We start from the raw sequence: 22535 nt of genomic DNA, 5'->3' as shown, positions 1-22535 counted from the left end.
TTGCAACAATCCTCCTGCCTCAGCCTCCCAAGTGCTGGGATTACAGGTGTGTGCCACCAGGCCCGGCTAGGGTCTTTTCATCTTAAACCACTGGCACTATTTTGAACCTCTGGTCCCAGGGACAGTCTGATGCTGTTATCTGCAGCTCTGTCCAGTTATCCAGGTGGCCTGCATGAGGCTGAGTCTGATTTTTCCTTGGTGCCTTCTGACCATTCCTCCTCCTCAAGGAGATGAGTTTAGACAACAGCCAAGCTCATGCCAGGTCAGTGACTAACTTAGCTATCAACATGCACATGAAAACTAGAAGTTAAACCCGGCTGTGCAGGGTGGTCTTTGCACACTGGCCCTTGCTAGCTGAAACATCTTATAGCACCAGCTCTCATTTATGCTTTACTTCCTCTGACAGACATTAGGCTAAGCACTTTACAGGTATTTCCTCATGTAATCCTCTTAACAGTCCTCGGATGAAGTTGATGCCCAGCCAAGGGTTGTAAGGTGGATTTAGCCTGACGCTGACCCCAGGGCCTTGCGGCGGGGGTGTGTGTGTGTGTCTGTGGTCTGAAGAATGGCTTGGTTGACTGGGCAACCAGGGCTTTCCTGGGAAGGCTGGGCCTGCTGGGAGTGGTGGTGCATGCCTGTAATCCCAGCACTCAGGAGGCTGAGGCAGGGGGATTGTTGTGAGTTCGAGGCCAGCCCAAACTGCATAGTGAAACCCAGTCTCAAAAGGCAAAAAAAAAAGCTCAGCCTGTAACCTTTGCAGCTCTGCCATTGACGAAGTTGCCACACCTCTGTCCAGGCAAGGCCTTTGGCCTGAGTGGCACAGCGCATTCTGTACGTTGCCCTTGAGCAACTTCAGCCTTAATCGTTTGTGCTGTATTTTCCCTGCCTCTTCCCATTTGCTTTTGTAAGGAAATTAAAAGTAAAGAACTCGTGTTTTCCTGGTTAATACCATTATCACTAATACTGGACTTGATTACTGCCCAGGTTCTTCTTGAAGCAAGTGAAGCCTTTTATGTTTTGGTGCTGGGACTGAACCTAGGGCCTTCGCTAAGTGCAGGTCTGCTGCAGAGTTCCACTCCCAGCCAGTAAAATGAGGCCTTAATGCAGAGCCCCAGTCCTTCCTTTGGGACGACTGTTCCCTGGGTTGTCCGATCTTATCATCTGTATTCTTGAGGGCTGGCAGAAGTAGCCCATTTCTGTGCAATTCAGCTAATCGCTCCAGGCCAAGAGATGCTTCCATAGGCTTTGTTAGCGGAAGGGGTAAAAAATAAGCTGTTAGAAAAGGGTACAAAAGTGAAATTAATATTTGACATATCTTAGTAGCAAAGAAGGGATGAAGTAGGTGTTTTGCTTTGGTTTTTGAGACAGGATCTCACTATTAGCCCGGGCTGGCCTTAAACTCATGAACTCATTGCCTCAGCCTCCTGAGGGCTGAGGTTACAGGCACCTGGCACCACACCTAGCTAGGATGAAGTAGCTGGTAGTGGGCCGTGAGACCTGACAAACACGTTTGTGCCAACCCAAGGAAGCAGGTCCTGGGGTGAGGGATTGGTTTGAACTTTGTAAGAGGAAAGAACAAGAGGTCACAGTTCTGCCGATGATGAGATGTGCATTTTTTTTTCTTTTTTTAGGTTTTTTTTTTTTTGGTCTTTTTTGCGACAAGGTCTCTCTATGCAGTTCAGGCTGGCCTTGAACTTTGTAGCCCAGGCTGGTCTCAGACTTGCGGCGATCCTCCTGCCTCAGCCTCTGGAGTGCTTGGATTACAGGCGTGCGCCACCACGCCCCGCTAGTTTTTTATTTTAAGAATAAAAAAAAATAACAAAATAACAACATAGACATAAAACAAAGCAAAAAGAATAAAAACGATACAGAGTTTTGAAACAAAATGATAAGAATTAACAGTGGTTGTTTTGTTACCTATTATTTTCAACAAAGTTGCTCACATTACCAGATGTAAGAATGCAAGATTTATCAAACTATTAAAGAGAATAAAAAAAAAAAGAAAAAAAAACATTAGAAATGATAGTTTCACTAGACAAGATGGTAGGAATTCACCAGTGGTTGTTACGTTGAGATGTGCATTTCTAGGTCCTTGATTTAAAGAAGTTGTACAAATTTTGTGGGCCATTGGGAGCCAAAATGGTTGACTGGGGAAACTTGTGGGTATTTCACTGCTTGGAGCACCCACAGGAACAGGGCAGGGCTGCCAGCCACCAGCGATGGGGCACGGGGCCAGGAGGCTTTCTTAATTAGAGTTCAGCGGGTCGGCCCTGTGATTGCTCCTGCAGCACGTGAGAGCTGGTGGTGATGCAAGCCTGGCTGAGCCAGCTGCTCTCTGGGGCAGCGGCCTTTTAGGTGCCATTTAGGTCACGGGCACACTCTGGAAGGAGTCCACAGACTCGGAAATGGCTTTGTGCACATGGGGCGCAAGGAGGAGTTTGAGGGGTGAAGTGATGAGATTCAACAGGCTGTGCTATTCTGCTGAAAGTTCTATTTGCTTTCTAAATTAGTAACTTTGTGCTACCAGGAGACTCACTGGCAGGGGCAAGGTGCCTGCCTACTCCTCGCTGAATGCCCTGGGCTCAGCCCCTCAAATGGAGTTTAGAAGTTGAAACTTACTTGCCAGGAGGGGATGTGTGGAATGGAGTCCTTGATTTCCTTTCTTTTTTCTCTTCTTGGTCTTCTTTTTCCTTTCCTTTCCTTTCCTCCCTCCTTTTTTTTTTTTTTTTTTTTTTTTTTGAGACAAGGTCTCGCTATGCAGTTCAGGCTGGCCTTGAGCTCACTTTGTAGCCCAGGCTGGTCTCAAATTCACAGTGATCCTTCTGCCTCAGCCTCCCGAGTGCTGGGATTACAGGCATGCGCCACCATGCCTGGCCTCCCTCCCTTTCTTTTCTTTGTCTCATTCTCTTTCAGATAGGGTCTCAACCTCATAGTGACCCTCCTGCCTCAGCCTCCCAAGTGCTGAGATTATAGGCGCACACCACCACACCTAGCATGAGTGCTTGATTTCTCACTTGTGGGCTAGAGAAGTTTAGCTTTGTCTCTTGCCCGCTGTGGGAATAGTATGTCCTTGAGTGCTTACGTCCAAGGGATGTTGCATTTCTTCATTTGCAGGGTAGGGATTAGACATAGGGCTTCAAGCATGTTAAGTGAGTGCTCTACCACTGAATCACAATCCCAGCCCTAAAGGATCTCTTCAAAGGTTCCTGTTTGTCCATGAAGGTCTCCAGAGCCTCCGAGTATGTTAAACAAAAGAGCTCCCTCATGCCAAACTTGGTGGCCCATGGCTATAATCTCAGCACTATGGGAGGATGAGGCAGGAGAATCACAAATTCAATAGTGATTTATTGAGACCCTATCTCAAAGGAGAATAAAACAAGACTGGGATGTATCTCAGTGTGGAGGTCCTGGGTTCAAGCCTAAGTACCGCCCCCCAGTTACCCCTCTTTTGGTGGATTTCCACAGGGGCTGGGCTAATGCAGCAGGTGCAAGTGAGGGAAAGGCATAAATGCAGTATGGGATAAATCTCGGGTGCCAGAAACACAGGGGCTGACGCCCAGCAGCAGGGTTCTGGGTTGGAGAGGTGCAGAGCCCTCCTCCTGGTGCCGGCCTTGCTGAAGCCACGCTGCCTCAGAGGGCGCTCCTGGCTCTGACTGTGGGGTGGCAAAACTCCCCTGACCTCTGCTTCTCCTTGGCTTCTGAGCTCCTGGCTCGGCTCTTGTAGGGTGAACGTGGCGCTCCTGCCTGGGTGCTCGAGGGACCCAGAGACTCCCGACTGCAGGGCAGCGCTCAGTCCAGCTAGGAGTGTGGTCCTGCATCTCTAGCACGGGAAGAAGGGGAGGCTGCTGCTCTCGGCTGCAGATGAACCCTGGCCGCTTTACCTCTGGGCCTGGCCAGACAAAACAGGCTCTGGGTGGGTCTTCTCATTCACGCCAGGTTGCTGCCCAAGCCTTTGGGCTGCTTCTGTGTGGTCTCAGCCATCCCAACCCAGGTTGGTTGTGAAATCTGATGTCATTTTTCCTTCTTCCTTAAATTTCCCAAATTTTTACTGCAAATTGCTAGGAGCGAAAGATACTAGGATAATCCCTGTCGAAGCACGGTGAGGTTAGTATGACTTTGAAGTAACATGTAAAGTCTTGTACCCAGTATTCCTGGCCCCTTTCCCCTTTTCTTTGTCGTTTTGAGGCAGGGTCTCACTATGAAGCTCAGGCTGGCCTTGAGCTCACTTTGTAGCCCAGGCTGGTCTTGAATTTGCAACGATCTTCCTGCCTCAGCCTCCCAAGTGTTGGGATTACAGGCGTGTGCCACCATGCCTGGCTTGGACCCCTTTTTTTAGAGACATTGGAAATAGCTCTGTAAAGAAGTCAGCCAGCGTGCTTAGACCGGGGCACCAGGTCTGTTGCTCACTGGTACCTTCTGGAACCTGCCCGCCTGTTCTCTCTGGTCTGCTAGATATGGAAGAAGCCCTTTTCCGTAGAATGTTGCTCAAATTGCCTGGGTGGCCTTGAACTAGCAGCGATTATCCTGTCTGAGCCTTCCCAGTGCCAGGGATTACGGAAGGTGCCATTGCAGCTGGCTGAGAACTTTTTTTTTTTTTTTTGGTTTTTCTCCGGTACCGGGAACCGAACTCACGACGTTGCGCTTGCCAGGCAGGCGCTTTTGCCGCTGAGCTAAATCCCCAGCCCCCCTGGCTGAGAACTTTTGATTACAGTGTCCATGCTGACTGTAGGCTGTCTTTGTGTTGACTTTGTCTCTCTCATCTCTCCTTCAGCTGTTTTACACAGTGCCTCTTTTACCCCAGGAAAAAGTTTGCTGCCGAAAGACGCTGTGGTCTTTCTGGTACTTGTCCTTCAGTCTGGGGAGCTCTCTGGTGTCTGCTTCTGGTCCCTGGAAGGCCTGCCTTCTCCTCTGCTGAGTTCTTGTTGAATTTAACTAGCACTTAAGGAAAACACCCCATCAGCTGCTGGCGGAGCCTGAGGTCCAAGAGAAAGTTGGCTCCTTCTTCAGTGGGCACTTCATGGTTGGGTTCTTCCTGGCCTGCGGCAGCCCCGATGTGCCTTCCCTGGGCGCTGTTTCTGTCCTCTTCCTCTCTGGCTTCCCAGTGCGGCGTTCCCTGCCTCTCCCATTCCCTCCGCATTCCCATGGGCTTCTCTGGTTGTGGCTGAGCTTTGGCTGTCGACTTGGTTTGAGGTGGAAGTGTGAGAAAGGCCGGGCGTGGTGGCGCATGCCTGTAATCCCAGCACTTGCGAGGCTGAGGATCACTGTGAGTTTGAGGCCAGCCTGGGCTACAAAATAAGTTCAAATGCCTGAACTGCATAGTGAAACCCTATCTCAAAGAAAAGAAACCAACAAAACAAAACACAAAAAAAGGTTTGAGAGTGGGTATGTGTGGCGGGCAGGCTGTGGTCACAGTGGCTGGCACCCAGCTGTGGTGGTTTAGCATGTGCTTTTGGCTGACAAAGCAAAGATGATTAACAGACCCTTGGCCTGATGACCAGTGTAACTTAGGTCAGTTCCACCTGTATCTTTCAAGGTTATTTTTTTGGTGTTAGGATGGAACTCAGGGTCTCAAGCACATCTACCAGTTGCGGTCCTATCCTAAACATTTTTTCGGCTCAATTCTCATCCTAAACATTTCCTATGTATAAAAAGAATATATGCTCACTGAAGCAATCTTTTTCTTTTTTAAACAGTAGGAAAATTTACAGGGAAAAGAATGGGGAATAAGAATAGACCTTGAGAGACAGGAGGGGTCCTGAATGGGTTGCCCTTGTTTGTTTTTTGAGACAGGGTTTCACTGTGTAGTTCAGGCAGACCTCAGACTCTTGGCAATCTCTCTGAAGCAGTCATGTGTTGCGATTACAGACATGTGCTACCACACCTACATATTGGCAACATTTTGTAAATACCTTTCTAGGCTTTTTCCTTTTGCTTTCTGGCAGATTTAGTGGTAGTTAAGAAAGAGGTTTTCACACTGACCCTGACAGCACAGAGCCCGCAGCTGTGTGGGTTGTCTTCCCCTCCCTGGCCGTTTTCGCAGACCATAGTTCCCATAGGAAGCTTTCTCTACTTCCTACCCGTAGGCCGGGGGAATGCTTATTGAGGCTCTGGACAACAGTGCCCTGCTCTGAGGCTGGAGGGTTGGTCCTAGAGGCTTGGAGCTGAACAACCTCCTCCCTTGACCGTCACGTCCGCTTCTCTGCCAGTTACACCACAGCCAATGCCGAGTCGGACTATGAGCGGGACTCTGAAAAGGACAGCGAGGATGGGGAGGATGACGTGAGCTGTGAGACTGTGAAGATGGGGAGAAAGGACTCTCTCGACCTGGAGGTGGAGGCAGCTTCGGACCCAGCGTCTGGTGCCTCGGAGGACGCGGACGCGGACGAGGGCGAGCTGCCCCTCCTGCGCCAGGCTGATGAGCTACACCAGGGCAGAGAGCAGAGCAAGCGGGAGGGCTTCCAGTTGCTGCTCAACAACAAGCTGGCGGTGAGGCTCCGCTTCCCTCCCTCGTCTGACCAGAGATGAAGGCAGGCCCACGTGTTACGCGGGAGGCAACGGGGAAGGACAGCGGGGCCGCGCGGCTGGCTCTGTGTGTGCTGCCTGGGCCGCATCCCCTTCTGTGGAGCCCAGCATGCACCTGGGACAGCGCCCCGGCGGCCCTGGGTTTCCCCGGGCAGGAGGGCGCACTCCTCCACCGCTGTCAGGGCAGTGGGGAGAGGTGCCTGCCCTTCTTGTTTTCCTGGCGGCACAACCTGCCCCTGCTTGAACTTTCTATCACAGTGACACTTGCATAGCCACTCGGGCACAATTCCTTTTAGGCTGACAGAATTTGTGCTAGGTGTGAATCCCAACCACGCCCATCCTCCCATTGGAATTCTTTTCTTGGGCAATTCCTCCCCCGCCGTGTGCCAGCAGGGTGGTGCCTTAGTTTATCTTCTTGGAATTAACTGACCTTCCCTCCTGGCAGTTTTAGGCCAGAATCCTCTCACCATGTGGGGACTGTGCTGCCAGTTAACTGAGTGTACGGAGTTGCAAGGTGGGAAAGCTAACAGCTGGCTTCAGGACAGTGATGACACCGGGCTGGGAGCGCAGACCTGTGCGGTGCGGGGTGGAGGCCAGGGCTCCAGGCCTCCATGGCTTAGGAAGAAGCGCCTCATTCCTTTCTGTTGGGTCTGCAGTATGGAAGTCGGCAGGACTTTCTCTGGCGCCTGGCGCGGGCCTACAGTGACATGTTCGAGCTCACAGAGGAGACCAGCGAGAAGAAGTCCTATGCACTCAACGGTAAGTACTGCCCCCTCCCGGTGGGAAGGGGACCGACTGCAGAGCTGCGGCTGTCCCGTGCGCTTGGGGCCCAGGGAACCACAGCCAGGTTCATCAATAAAGTCTGGCTCCCAAGGACCCTTGTTTCCACCTCTGGATACGGCTCGGTCTGCTTATCTTCACATCCTGGTGACTGAGTGACCCAGGTACACATGATTATTTAAGGAGTAACTGAATTATATTAACATGACTCTTTGTTCTCACTCCCCACCTATGAAGCCTCCTAACAAGGTTTTTTAGTTACGGAGCCCATGGGGCAGGCACTCAGAACAGTCAGTGGGACACACGTGGGCAGCACCTGGGAGAAGCTGTGTAGACCACTGCTAGCATAGAAGTCCTCGGTAACCACCGAGCAAGTCTGTGCTCGGGGCAAGACTGCATCTGACCTGTACCAGGCTTAGGGCTTCGCCGTGTCGACAATCCTGGGACCTTGTGAGACTGATGTGTCCTGCCCAGCCACAACCTTGTGTCAGGGGCTGCCAGTGGACTTGCAGTTGTATGGTACAGTTGATTATCTAAACATAACTATCTCAAGTGGATCTGTCTCCTTTCTCAGCTTTACAAATATTACTGAGTCTCTGATAATATGAATCTGACAACACCTCAAATTTAATGTCTTTAACATTTACAGAATTCTGTTGATGGAGAAAGATAATGAGTTGAATGCTTATTGATACAGCCCCTCAAAGAATCCTTGGAAGCTTTAACACGTGGTGCTTAATTACTATTGCCCCCGCAAAGTCTTGGGCTGGTAGTCAGCTTAGTTCACTGTTATCTATTTCACCCCCTGTAGTTTTTCCAGAACTAAAACCTTTTCCAGTTCAGATTTCTGCTTCTCTAGCATTTTTATATTTCTAAAAAAGATACTATAAAGAAGGCAGATTGTCAAGGCTTTTTCTCTACCTTTTCCAGTGCTGCCTGGAATCAATTTACTGACCACTTCTTTCAAGTCATTTGTTGATACCTCTGGGGTTATGGAGCTGGTTTTGGTAGTGGAGTATGCCTCCCAGCACTGGGGAGGCTGAGAATTGTGAGTTCAAGGCCAGCTTGGGGTACATAGTGAATTCAAGACCAGCCTCAATTATACAGAGAGACCCTGTCTCAAAAGAACCAAACCAAACCAAACCCAAACCCTCAAGTGCTATGATTTCCGTCATCGATCTTCCTGCCTCAGACCTGAGCATAAGACGACTTTGAATTTGGCAGACCTGAGCATAAGACGACTTTGGTATCTAAGAGTTGCCTTTTTATTAAAGCCAACACACACAGAACAGACAAATCAAATAATTATCAGTAGTTATTTTTCCTTTTTTCTTTTTGTCTTTTTGAGACAGGGTCTCGCTATGCAGTTCAGGATGGCTTTTAGTTCACTTTGTAGCCCAGACTGGTCTTGAACTTGCAAGGATCCTCCTGCGTCAGCCTCCCAAGTGCTAGGATTATAGGTGTGTGCCACCATGCCCAGCTTGTCTCAAAAAGAACAAAATACCAAGGGTTGTTTTAAAGAAGAAAGGGTAGTCCTTTAGAGGTAGTTTATTGCCTCCTGGATCAATCCCCAGGACTGCAAAAACAAACAAAATCTTTACTGGGTTATAAGTTCATTTCATTCTACCTCTAGAAGCTGGACCACTAGGAGGCAAGCATTCTGTGTATCTCAGGTAATTTCTGATCCACACCAGTCTGTCTATCCTGGCAGGAACTGGATGTCTAATTCTTGTTAGTATATTTCTAGTGAGAAACTACTTATATCTAGTGTGATAATTTATGCCTGTGATCCCTGCAAGGTAGTACCGTGCTTCAAGAACACTTTTGTTTGCAAACAATTTGGTTCACAAATAGAAGCATTTGGCTAAATCTTGTTTTTGTTTGCAAACTGCACCGAGTGACAAACATTACCACAGTCATCTTTCCCACACAACAAAACATGGCTGTCTTTTCCAAAGCCATAGAACAAATTAAGTTCATGAACTGAAACACTGCCATTGTACCTGAGAGGCTAAGGCATGAAGAACAAGACTTCAAGCTCAGCCTGGGCCATAAGGCTAAAACCCTGTCTCAAAAACTGAAAACAAAGCTGGGCATGGTCACACATCTTATAATTCCAATACTGGTAGGCTGAGGTGGGAGGATTGCAGGTCTGAGTCCAGCCTGGGCAGTTTAGTTAGTTGATGAGACCCTGTCTGAAAGTTTGAAAACAAAATTCTAAAACGGCACAGGATGTGGGTCAGTGAGAGGGCCTGGCTTCAGTCAATCCCCAGTACACCACCACTACCACCACAAAAAAAGTGTGAAGTGGACACAGAGAAATACATTTAAAGGCAGCATCCCTTATTAGGTAGCCTACATATTACACCCTCAACATATTACACTTGTTCTATTTTCTCTACATTCCTTTCTAAGCCCCCCGTTTTAACCATCATGTTTTCTTCTGTGCAGACATGATGGAAGGTCTGGAGGTGTAGAGGCTGAAGCCACCTTGATACTCCAGCACAGTGATGGCGAACTGTTTAGAGACTGATCGCCCAACTGCAACCCGAAACCCACTTACTGGGCCGGGGATATATAGCTCAGCGGCGTAGCACCTACCTGCCAAGTGTGAGGTCATGAGTTTTGTTCCCTGTTCCACATACACACACAAAAAAAACCCCACTTACTTACTTGATTCACTTAGATTTATTCAGTGCTAACACTGGAGTTAAACCTGAATAGAGGTTTTAGTTTACAAAAAACAAATACATTGGCACAAGCATTTTTCTTTTAAGATAAAAGATGCTAAAGGTTCACCACCACTGCTCTAAGGGACCCCTCTGTCAGGAGCTTTCAAGTGTTCACGTTTCCTTGTTTTTTTGTTTTGTTTTGTTTTGTTTTTTGTACCGGGAATTGAACTCAGGACCTTGCACTTGCCAGGCAGGCACTGTGCTGCTGAGCTATATCCCCGGCCCTCCTTGTAAGTTTTAGTGCCTAGAAAAGTTGGTAAGACTGAGCCAAAGCCACCTCCGGACCTTGGTCCATCTTGCTCTTGTCAGAGGGTGCTGGTGAGAGCTGGGGGTGCAGCTCAGTTGTAGAGTGGTTGCCTAGCGTATGTCAGACTGTGGGTTTGATTCCCAACATGGCCTGGGGAGTGGGCATGGGAGTTTATGCTTGTTTTGGCTTAGAGCTGCAATAAACATTCACGGGTCTTTTTGAGAATTGTATCAAAGCTTTAACTCCTTTCCACAATAAAATGCATACAGCTACATATAGCTAAAGTTTTATGTAACTTTGGAGTGATTCATACAGTTTGGTTACTGCTGGTACCTGTAACTTTTGTAATGCCAGTTCATATTTCAGTCCCAACGCCGGCAGTGTAGCGAAGGGAGTTTAGACTGCTGAGACGAGAGATGGGTGGCCTAAGGGAGGCAGGAGGAATCCCTGAGAAGTTGTATGCCACTTTTCATCCCGTGCAGATTCACAAACTATTTCTAAACAAGTCCAAGTTGGGTACGGAATGCTGAGAGCCAAAGTGACCATTTTTGGGGAAAACTTTCTGTGGAAGCGTGCGTGGAAGTGCATGTTAATGCCACATTTACCTTTGTCTTTCAGGAAAAGAGGAAGCGGAGGCTGCTCTGGAGAAGGGGGATGAGAGTGCCGAATGTCACCAGTGGTAATAACACTGCACAGGGCTCTGTCTGGGAGGAGCCAGGAAGGGCCAAGCTGAAGCCTTTCTTCTCTGCCTTGGTCAGAGGCATTTGCCAGAGGAACCAGAAGGGGGAGCTCTAGTTTCTATGCCTTACCCTTCCCTGGTCAACAAAAATTTTGGATATTTTGCAGAGGGGTGTGGAGCACAAGCTTTTTTTTTCTGCTGGGAGAAATGAGTATTTTTTGTCAGAATCATAATCCCAGCACTTGGGAGTTTGAAGCCAGCTTGGGCTACATAGTGAAACCCTGCTGCAAAATAATAATAAATTCATTTTGCCGTAAAACTTGTGGGTTCTTGGCTCCTCGATGCTGGGACAACTCACAGCTCCCCTGCCCTGCACAAGCTTTTCTTTCCCTAAGCTGCTATCCCTGGCTGGTGGTAAGCTTTGGCTTCTTTGCTTGGTTTGCATGAAAAACACTGGATGTGAGCTCACTACCAGGAAGATCAGTGGTTAATTTATTAGCTTACTTGGCTGTAGCTGTACCTCAGTGGTAGAGCTCTTGCCTTGTGAGGCCCTCGTTTCCACCCCCAGCACTACCAAAAAAAAAAAAAAAAAAATCAAAACCACGATACTGCAATATAGAGTTCTGCCAAGTTGCATGGCCCAGGGCTAATCCATGTCCTAGGGCCAGTTTTAGTGAAAATGTTCCTTTCTTGTTCTGCCCTCAGACTGAGCCAAGTAAGTGAGAGGCTGTGTTTTTCCATTTGTTGCTGTAAGATATCTTCTCAGAGGCCAGGGAACTTTCTAGGGTGTCACTGCCTCCCTGGGATCCCAAGGATGAACTCTGGTCCATACTTTCTTAGGTCTCCCTGAAGAGTGTCTGGACTAAACATGGAAATGAGCCTCTAGAAGTGCCTGATAGGACTACCCCCAGCTACTTAGCAAATCCATAAACAAGCAACATAGGTTTTGCCTGGTTAGACACTTACTAATGTCAGCTTTTTCTAGGAACAACACTGAAGGGATGAGGCAGTAAGGCTCTTGGTGTGGTTTTGGTTTTTTTTTGGTAGTTGCTGGTATTTTAACCCAAGGTTTTAAACTTGAACATCGTAGCGCTCTACCATTGAGCTACATCCCTGGCCCCCCGTAAGACTTTTTTTGTTTGTATTTTTTTCCGGTACCCAGAATCGAACTCACGACCTTGTGCTTGCCAGGCAGGTGCTGTGCCGCTGAGCTAAATCCCCAGCACCCCCCTCCCCCTGTAAGACTTTATGGAAGATAAGAATACAGGAAGCTGGCTCACTGGGTCCCCTGGACATCTGGAGGAAAGGGCTAAAATAGTTCCTTCTTTCCCTTCTGTTGGTTCCCAAGTCCGTGATGAAGCCATGTACTGTCACAGCTAAGACGAGCCTCTTTTAGTGTCTGCTCGTAAGACTGAACATGTGCTCAGGTCACTTTCAGTTTGATACTAATTATTAGAGTACTTGCTTTTTAAACCCCGCACCCCCAAACTGGGTGCTGGGCCAAGGCTTCACTCACGCCAGGGAGTCACACCACTATTGAGCTTCCCGCCAGCCCAGGTTTCCAAGTTTTTGTGACACATGTGGCTGCGCTCTTATCGAGAAAGTGAAATTTAGAGATTGATTGAAACCTTAAATATTCTTAAATGTAATGGGGAGTTTTACTGTATGCAGGGGAGCAGGTTTGTATACTTAGAGTACTTTGGAGAATTTGAAGCCTACATTGTGTTCGCTAACTGCTAACTGGGCCTGCAAATCCGTGAGGACTTATATCCAGATGAAAACATTTTCAGCCCTGGTTGAGGATGGAAGGGAAGTGGGCACTGCAACTGGATCGTGGGTGGGGCATCTGCTTCTCAGTCATAGTACCTGGTTCTTGTCCCTGAGCTTGCTGCTGCTTCCCCTTTAGGTATGCAGTGCTTTGTGGTCAAGTGGCTGAGTGTGAGGGCATCCAGAAGCGCATCCAGAGTGGCTTTAGCTTCAAGGTGAGAACCAGCTTCTCCTTTCCTTGCGCGAGGTTAGTCCAGATCTGCTTTCCCTGGTTCCCTTAGCTCAATCTTTTTTTTTTTTTTTTTTTGGTTTTTTGCTGGCTATGTAGTTCAGGCTGGCCTCGAACTCACAGATCCTCCTGCTTCAGCCTCCTGAGGGCTGAGATCACAGACATGCACCGGTTCCCTTAGAAGAGCATAGCCACAGCCTCTGCGCCTTGATGCTCTTCCCTGAGCAACTCTGGTCTGATTTGGTTTATGTTTTCCCCTCAGGAACACGTAGACAAAGCCATTGCTCTCCAGCCAGAAAACCCTATGGCTCACTTTCTTCTTGGCAGGTGGTGCTACCAGGTGAGCTGTGTTTCAGGCCTGACAGAATGGTCCCAAGTGTCCTGTAGCACTGACCAGGGTCCTCAGCTTCCTGAGCCTGGTCTGGCTCAGGTCCCATTTCCTCCAAATATCTGTCTTAGTAGCGGCTGATCCTGTTTGCACCATAGAATACTCAATATTCTGCAAGGTATTTCTTAAACCTTTTCACATCCCGATCTTTTGGTGGCAGGTCTCTCACCTGGGCTGGCTAGAAAAAAAAACGGCTGCAGCTTTGTTTGAAAACCCTCTCAGTGCTACTGTGCAGGATGCGCTCCAGAGCTTCCTAAAGGTATCAGGAAAGGGAAGGGAAGAGCAGGTGCTCAGGTAACCTTGTTTATTACTGGAACCCCTAATGGGCGGGGATGCTGATATGGGGCAATTTTGTTTGTTCTGTGAGGAAAATCAACCACTGGGAGAATTTACACAGATAAGAGATTTCTGGACCCACTGAATCCATCTCCTGGTTGGGACTGGAAATCACTCATAAACATCAGCATGACCTGAATTTGGGAGCCTCTTAACGAGATGCCTTCCTCCCTTCTCCAGGCTGAAGAACTACAGCCAGGGTTTTCCAAAGCAGGAAGGGTGTACATTTCCAAGGTAAACTCACCAATCTCAGCACAGATGCTGATAGTGTTTATGGGAACTTCGTGTGTGTGCGCATGTGTCTTGGGAATTGAACCCAATGCCATGTACATGCTGAGCAGGCAGAAATACTGGGAACTATTCTTTTGTTCTTGTTGATGGTGGTGGGGATCAAGTGCAGCACCGCTGCTGCATCCACCCCTCGCCTTCTGGCAACTCTCAGAAGCATACACATTCCCGCCCTATTGTCTCCTGGTGTTATTTCTCCCAGATTTTCATTGCTATCTCTTGTCAGTGCTATAGAGAACTTGGAAAAAACTCTGAAGCTAGAAGGTGGATGAAATTGGCCCTGGAGCTGCCAGATGTCACTAAAGAGGTAATTCTGTTTAAAAGTTTTTAAAATACTGGGCTGTACCACTGAGTCATCATGTGACCTTTTCAACAAAGCACATTTTCTTCTGAGGTCTTATTTCCCTGGGAAGAAGCTTAACCCTTCACATAGGATCTCTTTATATATGTTTCACCCAAGGGAGGTCACAGAGTTCCTAAGAGCTCTTTCCCCTGACTATCTGGGAAAGTAAGAGAAAAACTACAGATAGCAGACCTCAACGAGGGAAGCAAAGGGGATGAGTGGTTTGGAAAAAGTTAAGCTTAAGTACTAGATTTTTTTCTTTTTCTTCCTAGGATTCATCATTCCAGAAAGACTTGGAAGAATTGCAAGTAGTTTTAGGGGAATAATCACATTTCAATGGCCTTCGAGTCTTGAGGGAGACCATTTAGACCCTGCTTTGATCAGGAAACCGAGCAACACGGGCAAGGGCTTAGAGTTGCCCTGACTACCCACTACCATTCCTCAACATCTTGTGTATTATCTCTCTTAATTTATTCTAATCTGTTACCTAATCTCAATTTGGGGAAGTACTTGTAGCTGAGGCTTCCATTGTTCTTCCTCTTCAGGAAATTATTGGAAAACCAAGGCTTAGTCTGGCAGTTGCTTTGGGATTAAGGATAGGTGAAGTCTTGAAGGCTGCTGGGAGGATAAGGTCACGCATGGCACTGCCCTCCAGCGGCTGGTGAGGTGGGTTGAAATTCAAAGAGCCACAGAACCTGTCATTCTAATCTTTTTCACTGATTGAATATCTGACCTATATCTAGCCCTAAGAGCACACCCTACCTATCAGGACACAGGAGCGGGTCAGAGAAGCCCATTTATCTCCTGTCATTTGGATTCTACCTGTACTCCTGGGCTGAGCGAGGGGCTGGACCAGTTGACTCCCAGTATTCTGGCAGCTTTTGGAATGACAGCAGTGGCGTAGAGTTTATGATAATGTGAAACAATGGTCTGAAGAGTTGCCTGGAATATATTTTGGTACACGACTGAAATAAAATGAATTTAATTAAGAACAATGTTATCTTTTTTCTCTTTTTTTTGTCTTTTTGAGGCAGGGTGTCGCTACGCAGTTCAGGCTGGTCTTGAACTTGCGATGATCCTCCTACCTCAGCCTCCCAAATGCTGGGATTATGCGCCACCACGCCTGGCCTTTCTCTGTTTTAGTTATCAACTCTTTATTTAACAGCTCTGTGATTGTTTCCTCCTATAGAGGAAATTGAAGGTTATAGAAAAACAGTTGCTCCAAATACTTCATGTTAGAATAAGACCTGTTGCAACTGAAGTCCCCCTGTCCCTCTTGGTTCATTTTTAGCACTAACAGCACAAAGCCTAAGTCCACCTTAGAAAGATTAAGGCAAGTATCTAGGTCACAGTCACTTAAATATCTTACAGGACTGTAAGTTTGAGGTGCCCTTACATAAGAACCAGTCTTTCACTCCAGAATGTCATGTGGCTTTATTATAGCAACCCAAGTTTATGCAAACAAAAATACCTGAGATACATTCAGTTTTTAGAGTAAAATAATTTTTGTTGCCCAAAACCTAGGTAAAGTTTCTGGATGGTTGCTGAACACTTTGGGTAAGATCTAGATTAGAAATCCCTACTAGTGAAGATGCCTCAGCCTCTGAGAGTGGCTGGGACTAAGGTGTGCACCACCATACCTAGCCAGTTCCCCTGAAGCCAGGGAACGGAGCTGCTTTTACAACAAAGCTGCAGTAAATTGATTTGTGTCGTCTTATTTCCTCACAGACGGGGGATCAACATATACAGCAGACCTTCAGTGCTTCTCTTCCCTATACTAGCTGAGAGGGCCTCTGAAATTAAAAAGCTGTTTAAAATTCATCTCAAGTAGCGAAGTATGAAAGGGAAGAAGAAAAGTATTTCAAACTTCTGAAGTAGGATGATACGGAAAAGTGCCACACTTCAACATAAGACAGGATAGAATCGAAGGCCATAGCTGGGGGCAGTGGCACGTGCCTATAATCCCAACAATCTGGAAGCTAAGGCAGGAGGATACCTTGAATCTAGGAGTTCAAGATCAGCCTAGGCAACACAGAGATCCTATGTTAAAATATCAAAGGCCACAGGAAATCTATGATAAGCAGTCAGATAATACTTTCTGTTACAAAAAGGATACAAGCTCAATCATCTGAAGGTACGTCCTCTTTTTCAGCTTTCAAATCTTTTTTGGGGAGGGGTTAGGGGAGACAGGGTACTGCTATGTAGTTTAGGCTGGCTTGAACTCACTGTGTAGCTCACACTGGCCTCAAACTTCCAGCAATTGTCCTGCCTCAGCCTGAAATTACCAAACACCTGACGAGTTCTTACATCTCAAAGCAACAGAAAACTGATCACCACTACCCAATGATAAAACGATACTAAGGTAACCCTATCTTGAAGTATTCAGCTTGTACTAGAATAACTCCTACAAAAAGTACATTGGTACAAATAACTACATTTGCAGCCTCACATCAAATCTGCTTACTTAGCCTCTGAAATGCTTCAGATTCCAGAATTACATTCAGTTTTACATTAAGAAAAAGTCCAAGCAAGCAGATGATGAAGGGATGATGGCCCTTTAGGCCTTGTGCAAGACTGCTTAACTATAAACAAGTTTTCACCTGAGAGTTCAGGCATACAACTTTAGAACTTGCTTCTCATGGTAAGGGGTAGTTTTACAGGTAGAGAAAAAGTATCTGTGAAGAGACCTATTTCCTATTCCCTTGGCCACAGATCTCAGGCATTTTAGTTTATCGTTAGAAGTGAAGAAAAGTCAGATCTCCCCAGCTTTAGTTCTCCTGGAGACCCAAGACTCCAACAGACAGCTAGCAGGCCTGAGCCAGTTAGGCCCAAGGCACTGTCAAAGGCATTTCATACTTGTCCAAACACCAAAGAAATCCCAGAGATTATCACACTCCAGAAGGAACAAACAGATCAGTTTGTGAGTACTGACCTGTCTCCTGTTTACACCATCAGAAAAGCTGATACAATAGCTGTTGTCCCAGAAGCCCTGTACTACAGTCATAACAGGAAGAGGCCTGTGAGGAGCTCCAGGGAGCAGTCCTCACCATTAGGCTGCAGCACTTAAAGTTTACCACAGGGAAAAAAACAGTGATTCAGTCTTTGGCATCTCCCACTCCATCCGCATTGATGGCAAACATAGCTTCAGCTTCAGGAAGACAGGGAGAGTCATAGATCTTGCAGATTCTGGTTTCCCCCCTTCCCTTCCTCAGGTACAGCCTGATCCAAAGACAGAGACCAAAACGTCAAGTTAGTATAATAATTCTATTTCTGATAGCTGACTTTTAAAAATCACAATATTTATCAGTTTACATTATTTTGCAGAAGGACTTTAGGGATTTTAGTGTTTTTAATGCACTTCCAACCTGTAGGAATCCATTTCTGCCCTGATCCCTCTCACTGGAATGCTCATTTTGAAATATTTTTTTTTTTACTGTCGAGAAGCACATCAATTATTTATCTTCATCTTCCACAGGAAAGGGTGTTTAACTCCTTTATGAACTAAAAGCAAACATGTCTATCAATGAGAACAGGACAATTAGATTTAGCTAGAGTTCCTAAGTATTGATTATACAACAGCAGCTTTATAGAGCTTAAATGGAAAAGTTTTATCTTCATTTCTGCATCGTAGTTAATATGAGGTCTGCTCCAAGCAGCAGCAATGATGCCACCTCCTTACCTGGTTGTTGATGCATGAGCAATGATGTTTCCTCCAATAGGTTTTTTAGGATCTGCAGCAAACATGGCTGCCCCATCCACTTGGGCTACCACCTGGTTGGTGATTACCACAGCTACACCGAACTGATGGGGAAAAAGGACATCAGTTTTGTGGCCACAGACACTCCCAAAAACTTTATGTGGCCACTACCAGTAGCCGCACCCCCCCTCCCCCCGGCAACAAAGCAGTATTTTTCTTTTCTAAATTAGTAACTTGATACTATTAGGCATTAATATGTGACCTTTCAGCAAGGAAGGCTCCTGGAATTTGTGGGCACTGAAAGTAGCCTCTCTACCCCTTCCCAGCAACTTACCTCATCAGCAAGTCGCAGAAGCATCCGAAGAAACCTGGCCAAGTGCATCTGCCTAGCTGAGAGCTCGCCTCGGCCTGAGTAGTCTGTTCTGTAGAGGGCAGTGGCACTGTCTACAATAAGCAGTGCATACCTGTAGGGAACAATAATTCTCTGAAGCCTGTTTCTAGCCTGTGTCGGATTCTGCTCCTTTCTCTCACCACCTAAAATCCCACACTGTTCCACTTGTACAGAATACAGCTGTTTTAGAAAATATTTGTGTATCATTCACATTTGACTCATGATTAAAAAGTTGTTTTCTCTGGGGGGATGGAGATGGAACCCCAGGCCTTCTGTGTGCTCAGCAAATGCTCTACTGTTGATCTATACTCCTAGGTTTTTTTTTTTTTTTTGTACTGGGAAGGCAACTCAGGACCTTGTGCTTGCCAGGCAGGCGCTTGTGCCACTGAGCTATGTCTCTGGCCCTGGCTTTTTTTTTTAAGTAAATCTTTCTTTTTTTCTTTTTTTTTTTTGAGACAGGGTCTCACTATGTAGTTCGGATTGGCCTTGAACTCACTATGTAGCCCTTGAACTCATGGTAATCCTCCTGCCTCAACCTCCTGGGTGCTGAGATTATAGGTGTGCACCACTACACTGGCAGCTTCATTTTTCATTAATGATTTGACCCAAAACACAAAATAGGAATGAAAATTTAACTGTTTCTAAGCTATTCAGGAAAAGGCACTTTAGTGCCTTCTGTTGTACATACCTGGACTCGACCATCATGGCAGAAGCTTGATAAAGCAGCTGGGTCTGGTGGTCTGTGTTGAACCCACGAGCATATGCAACATTGTCCAAAACATCACTGCCAGAGAGACCATACCTAAAAAGAACATTTCTAGGCTGCACACACAACTCAAGTAGATGAGAAATACATCTCTTAACACTTAAAATTACCTAGATGGATAGGTAAGAAATGATGCTGACTGTGCTTTTAAGGCCCAAGAATATAATTCTCTTTGTATTAGTAAGTTCAGGTCAACTATCCATTGAGAGATGACAGCAGCAACTACTCTAAAGTAGATCTACCTGCCAATACTTTAGGATTCGTAGCACTTGGAGGCTCAGGAGGACAACTGTTGTGAGTTTGAGATCAGCCTGGGCTACAAAGTGAGCTCAAAGTCAGCCTGAACTGCATAGCAAGACCCTGTCTCAAAAAGACAACCAAATCAAACCAAACCAAAACTTTAGAATAAATTTCTTCTTTGATGTCCCAGCCTGGGCACCTTAGCAACTTAGACCCTTTCTCAAAATAAAAAATGGGCTGTGAGAGTAGCTAAGACCCTCAGGTCAATTTCGAGTACTGCCAAAAATTAAGAAAAAATTTAAAAAAAAAAAAAATCAAGAATTTATAGCAGAAAACTCAAGAGGTTGGGGCTGGGATTTAGCTCAGCGGCACAGCACCTGCCTGGCAAGCGCGAGGTCATGAGTTATGATTCCCAGTACTGGAAAAAAAACCAAAAAAAAAAAATCAAACCTCAAGAGGTCTAAGTACTACAGAAGTCTTTTAGTTTTGCCTCAGAAAAGAGTGATACATTATATGAGAAACCCAAAACATAACTATACACCAAAATAAAAGGTAATAGGGGGCTGGGGATTTAGCTCAGCTGCACAGCGCCTGCCTGGCAAGTGCAAGGTTGTGAGTTCGATTCCCGGTACTGGAAAAAAAAAAACCAAAAAAAAGGTAACAGGAAAAACGGAAGAGGACCAAGAGATGGAGGGAACAAGGAGGGAGGAGAGGGGAAGCAGACAAAAAAAGAACTAAGATGTGTTTTGTACATGAATTACGAACTGCAAACACGTACTAATGAAAAAAAACTGGAAAAAAAAAAAAAAGAGATAATGTAATTTACTATCAGAAAAAGATTTTTTGCTACCAGAACATGGACAGTTCATCAGGAAAACAGAATTATCCTAACTTCTCTCACAAGACCATGCGGGGGATCACTATGTTCTGGCTCCAGACTTTGGAAAATGTTAGCTGGACATAATATCTTTTCTCACAGTATTTTATGACCTTCCTTAATGATTAGAATAACTTGCAATACCTGTGAAAAAGCGAATTCTGGGGCATAACCCACCCTCAGAGAACCAAGATGATACAGGAGGTCTGGTAAAAAAAGAGTGTATGTTTGGCAAAATATCTCAGGTTACTCTTAACATGTAAGTTCAAAAAAGCTCTCTCACCTCAAAGGGGTTCTGTCATTCTCTCATGGTACTAAAAAGAACTTTCACCAGCTGCTAATGATTCTGTAGCTAGCAACTGTGGCCATGGTTCTCAAACTTCTGCAAGCGCTGGGGTTACCTAGAGCCAAATTGTATCCCCAGGATCTCTGCTCATTTTCCATTCAGCTGGTGTCAGAATATTTGCATTTCTAATACATTCCCAGGTGAGGCTGTGGCTTTGAGCTATATTAATTTTTGGTTCATAGCAAAAATTAATCAGTGAAAGCTGTTCTGTTGTGAATAGGAACAGGATTAGCTTACAGAGGCCCAGTTATGTATCAGAATTATCAATTAAAATGCAAAATAGATAAACTCAGTTATGAAATTTTTCTTGCCAGTGAGGTGGCACATGCCTGCTTGGAAGATGAGGCAAGAGACCCTATCTCAGTAAGTGCTGGGGATGTAACTCAGTGACAGAATGCATGTTTACTATGCATGAAGGTTCAGTCCCTAGTAGTGTGTGTACATGTGGGATGGGGGGTTGTGATAGGCAGATGTGATTAAAATGACTAATGAAAGCTGGGCACGGTGGCACACACCTGTAATCTCAACACTTTGAGGCTGAGGAAGGAGGATTTCAAATTTGGAATACAGACTGGGAAACTTAAATGAGACTGCCTCAAAATAAAAGCAGGTTAGGGATGCAGCTCAGTGCCAAGGCTGAGTTAGCAAAATCATACAGTGTGGTCCTCTATGTTTAACTGCTATCATTTGGCATGTCTGAGGCTCATCTATGGAGTAACATATATGAATACTTGGTTTTATTGCTAAAGGACAGCCCATTGTATGGATGAAACAATTTTTATTCATTCATTCACCATTTGGTAAGACATATGGGCTGTTCCCTGGTTCTGGCTATTATGATTATACTAAAATATTCACATGTAAGTCTTTGTTTTGTTTTGTTTTGTTTTGTTTTTGTACCAGGAACTGCATTAGCTCAGGCTTGCCAGGCAAGCACTTATGCCACTGAGCTACATCCCCAGCCACATGTAAGTCTTTGTATGGAATGTTTTTATTTTTCTTGGGTACATACCTAGAATGAAACTGCTAAGTTATATGGTAAGTTTCTACTTTTTAAAAAAAGTACAGGGGATCAAATCCACAGCACATGCTAGGCAAGCACGCTACCACTGAGCTACATTCCCAATCCTATGTGTAACTTTTTAATAACCTGGCGAACTATTTTATAGAGGACCATTTTACACTCTTACCAGCAAAGTGTGAGGTTCTAGTTTGTCTCTATATGCCCCAACATCTGCTACTGTCTTTTTCATTATACCTATCATGGTAGGGGTGAAGCGGTAGCTCACTGTACTTTTAATATGATTTCCCTGAGTGAAACTGCTAAGGTTTCACTTAATGATGTTGATTATTTGGTCAATGGGCTTATGAGCCATTTGTACATTCTCTTTAGAGAACTATCTATTCAAATTCTCTATTAATTTTTAAGTTGGGATTTGTTGTTGGGCTATAAGAGTTCTTTATATGTGCTCAATACTGGACTATTAGCAGATACATGATTTGCAAATTTCTTATATTCTTTGGGTTTTCTCACTTTCTCTTTGGAGGAGAGGGACTGAGCTACATCCCCAGCCGTTTTATAAAAATTTTATATTATTTCATTTTTATGGTACTAGGGACTGAACCCAGGGCCTTCACACTGAGCGACATTCCCAGCCTTTTTTTACTTTTTATCTTTGAGATAGGGACTAAGTCACCAAATTGCACAGGGAGGGCTTCAACTTGCAATCTTCCCACCTCAGCCTCCTAGAGCACTGGGATTATAGATGTGCACTACTATGTCTGGCTTATTTTTAGTTTTTGAGGCAAAATCTCAAAGTCTCAGGCTTGCTTTACATTTTAAATCCTCCTGCCTTAACCTCTCCTCACTTTTTTGATACATAAAGGTTTTTAATTTTTTTTTTTTT

The 22535-nt window shown here is 45.7% G+C and overlaps 2 protein-coding genes across 3 annotated transcripts in view; one reads left to right on the top strand and one right to left on the bottom strand.

Moving 5' to 3' along the window:
• Positions 1-15306, top strand: part of Rmdn3 (regulator of microtubule dynamics 3) — a 19116-nt gene extending 3810 nt beyond the window's left edge. For both annotated transcript variants that reach the window (XM_005381257.1, XM_005381256.2), the window contains exons 5-13: positions 6207-6486; positions 7179-7281; positions 10900-10960; positions 12867-12942; positions 13219-13296; positions 13505-13603; positions 13861-13914; positions 14195-14275; positions 14584-15306. In XM_005381257.1, the coding sequence (XP_005381314.1) occupies positions 6207-6486; positions 7179-7281; positions 10900-10960; positions 12867-12942; positions 13219-13296; positions 13505-13603; positions 13861-13914; positions 14195-14275; positions 14584-14637 (886 nt within the window). In that variant the 3' untranslated portion in view covers positions 14638-15306. The remainder of the gene's footprint in view (positions 1-6206; positions 6487-7178; positions 7282-10899; positions 10961-12866; positions 12943-13218; positions 13297-13504; positions 13604-13860; positions 13915-14194; positions 14276-14583) is intronic.
• Positions 15307-15726: 420 nt separating this feature from the next.
• The window catches only part of Rad51 (RAD51 recombinase), a 23914-nt gene continuing 17105 nt past the window's right edge, over positions 15727-22535 (bottom strand). The window contains exons 7-10 of the mRNA XM_005381253.2: positions 19088-19201; positions 18343-18472; positions 17991-18112; positions 15727-17530 (exon numbers count right to left, since the gene is read on the bottom strand). Coding sequence (XP_005381310.1) covers positions 17407-17530; positions 17991-18112; positions 18343-18472; positions 19088-19201 — 490 coding nt within the window. The 3' untranslated portion in view covers positions 15727-17406. The remainder of the gene's footprint in view (positions 17531-17990; positions 18113-18342; positions 18473-19087; positions 19202-22535) is intronic.

The sequence above is a fragment of the Chinchilla lanigera genome, unplaced genomic scaffold, assembly GCF_000276665.1.
Source record: "Chinchilla lanigera isolate Chin_1 unplaced genomic scaffold, ChiLan1.0 scaffold00015, whole genome shotgun sequence".
NCBI classification, from domain to species: domain Eukaryota; kingdom Metazoa; phylum Chordata; class Mammalia; order Rodentia; family Chinchillidae; genus Chinchilla; species Chinchilla lanigera.
The sequence above is the reverse complement of the archived record's forward strand: the minus strand, read 5'-3'. Positions and strand labels throughout refer to the sequence as shown.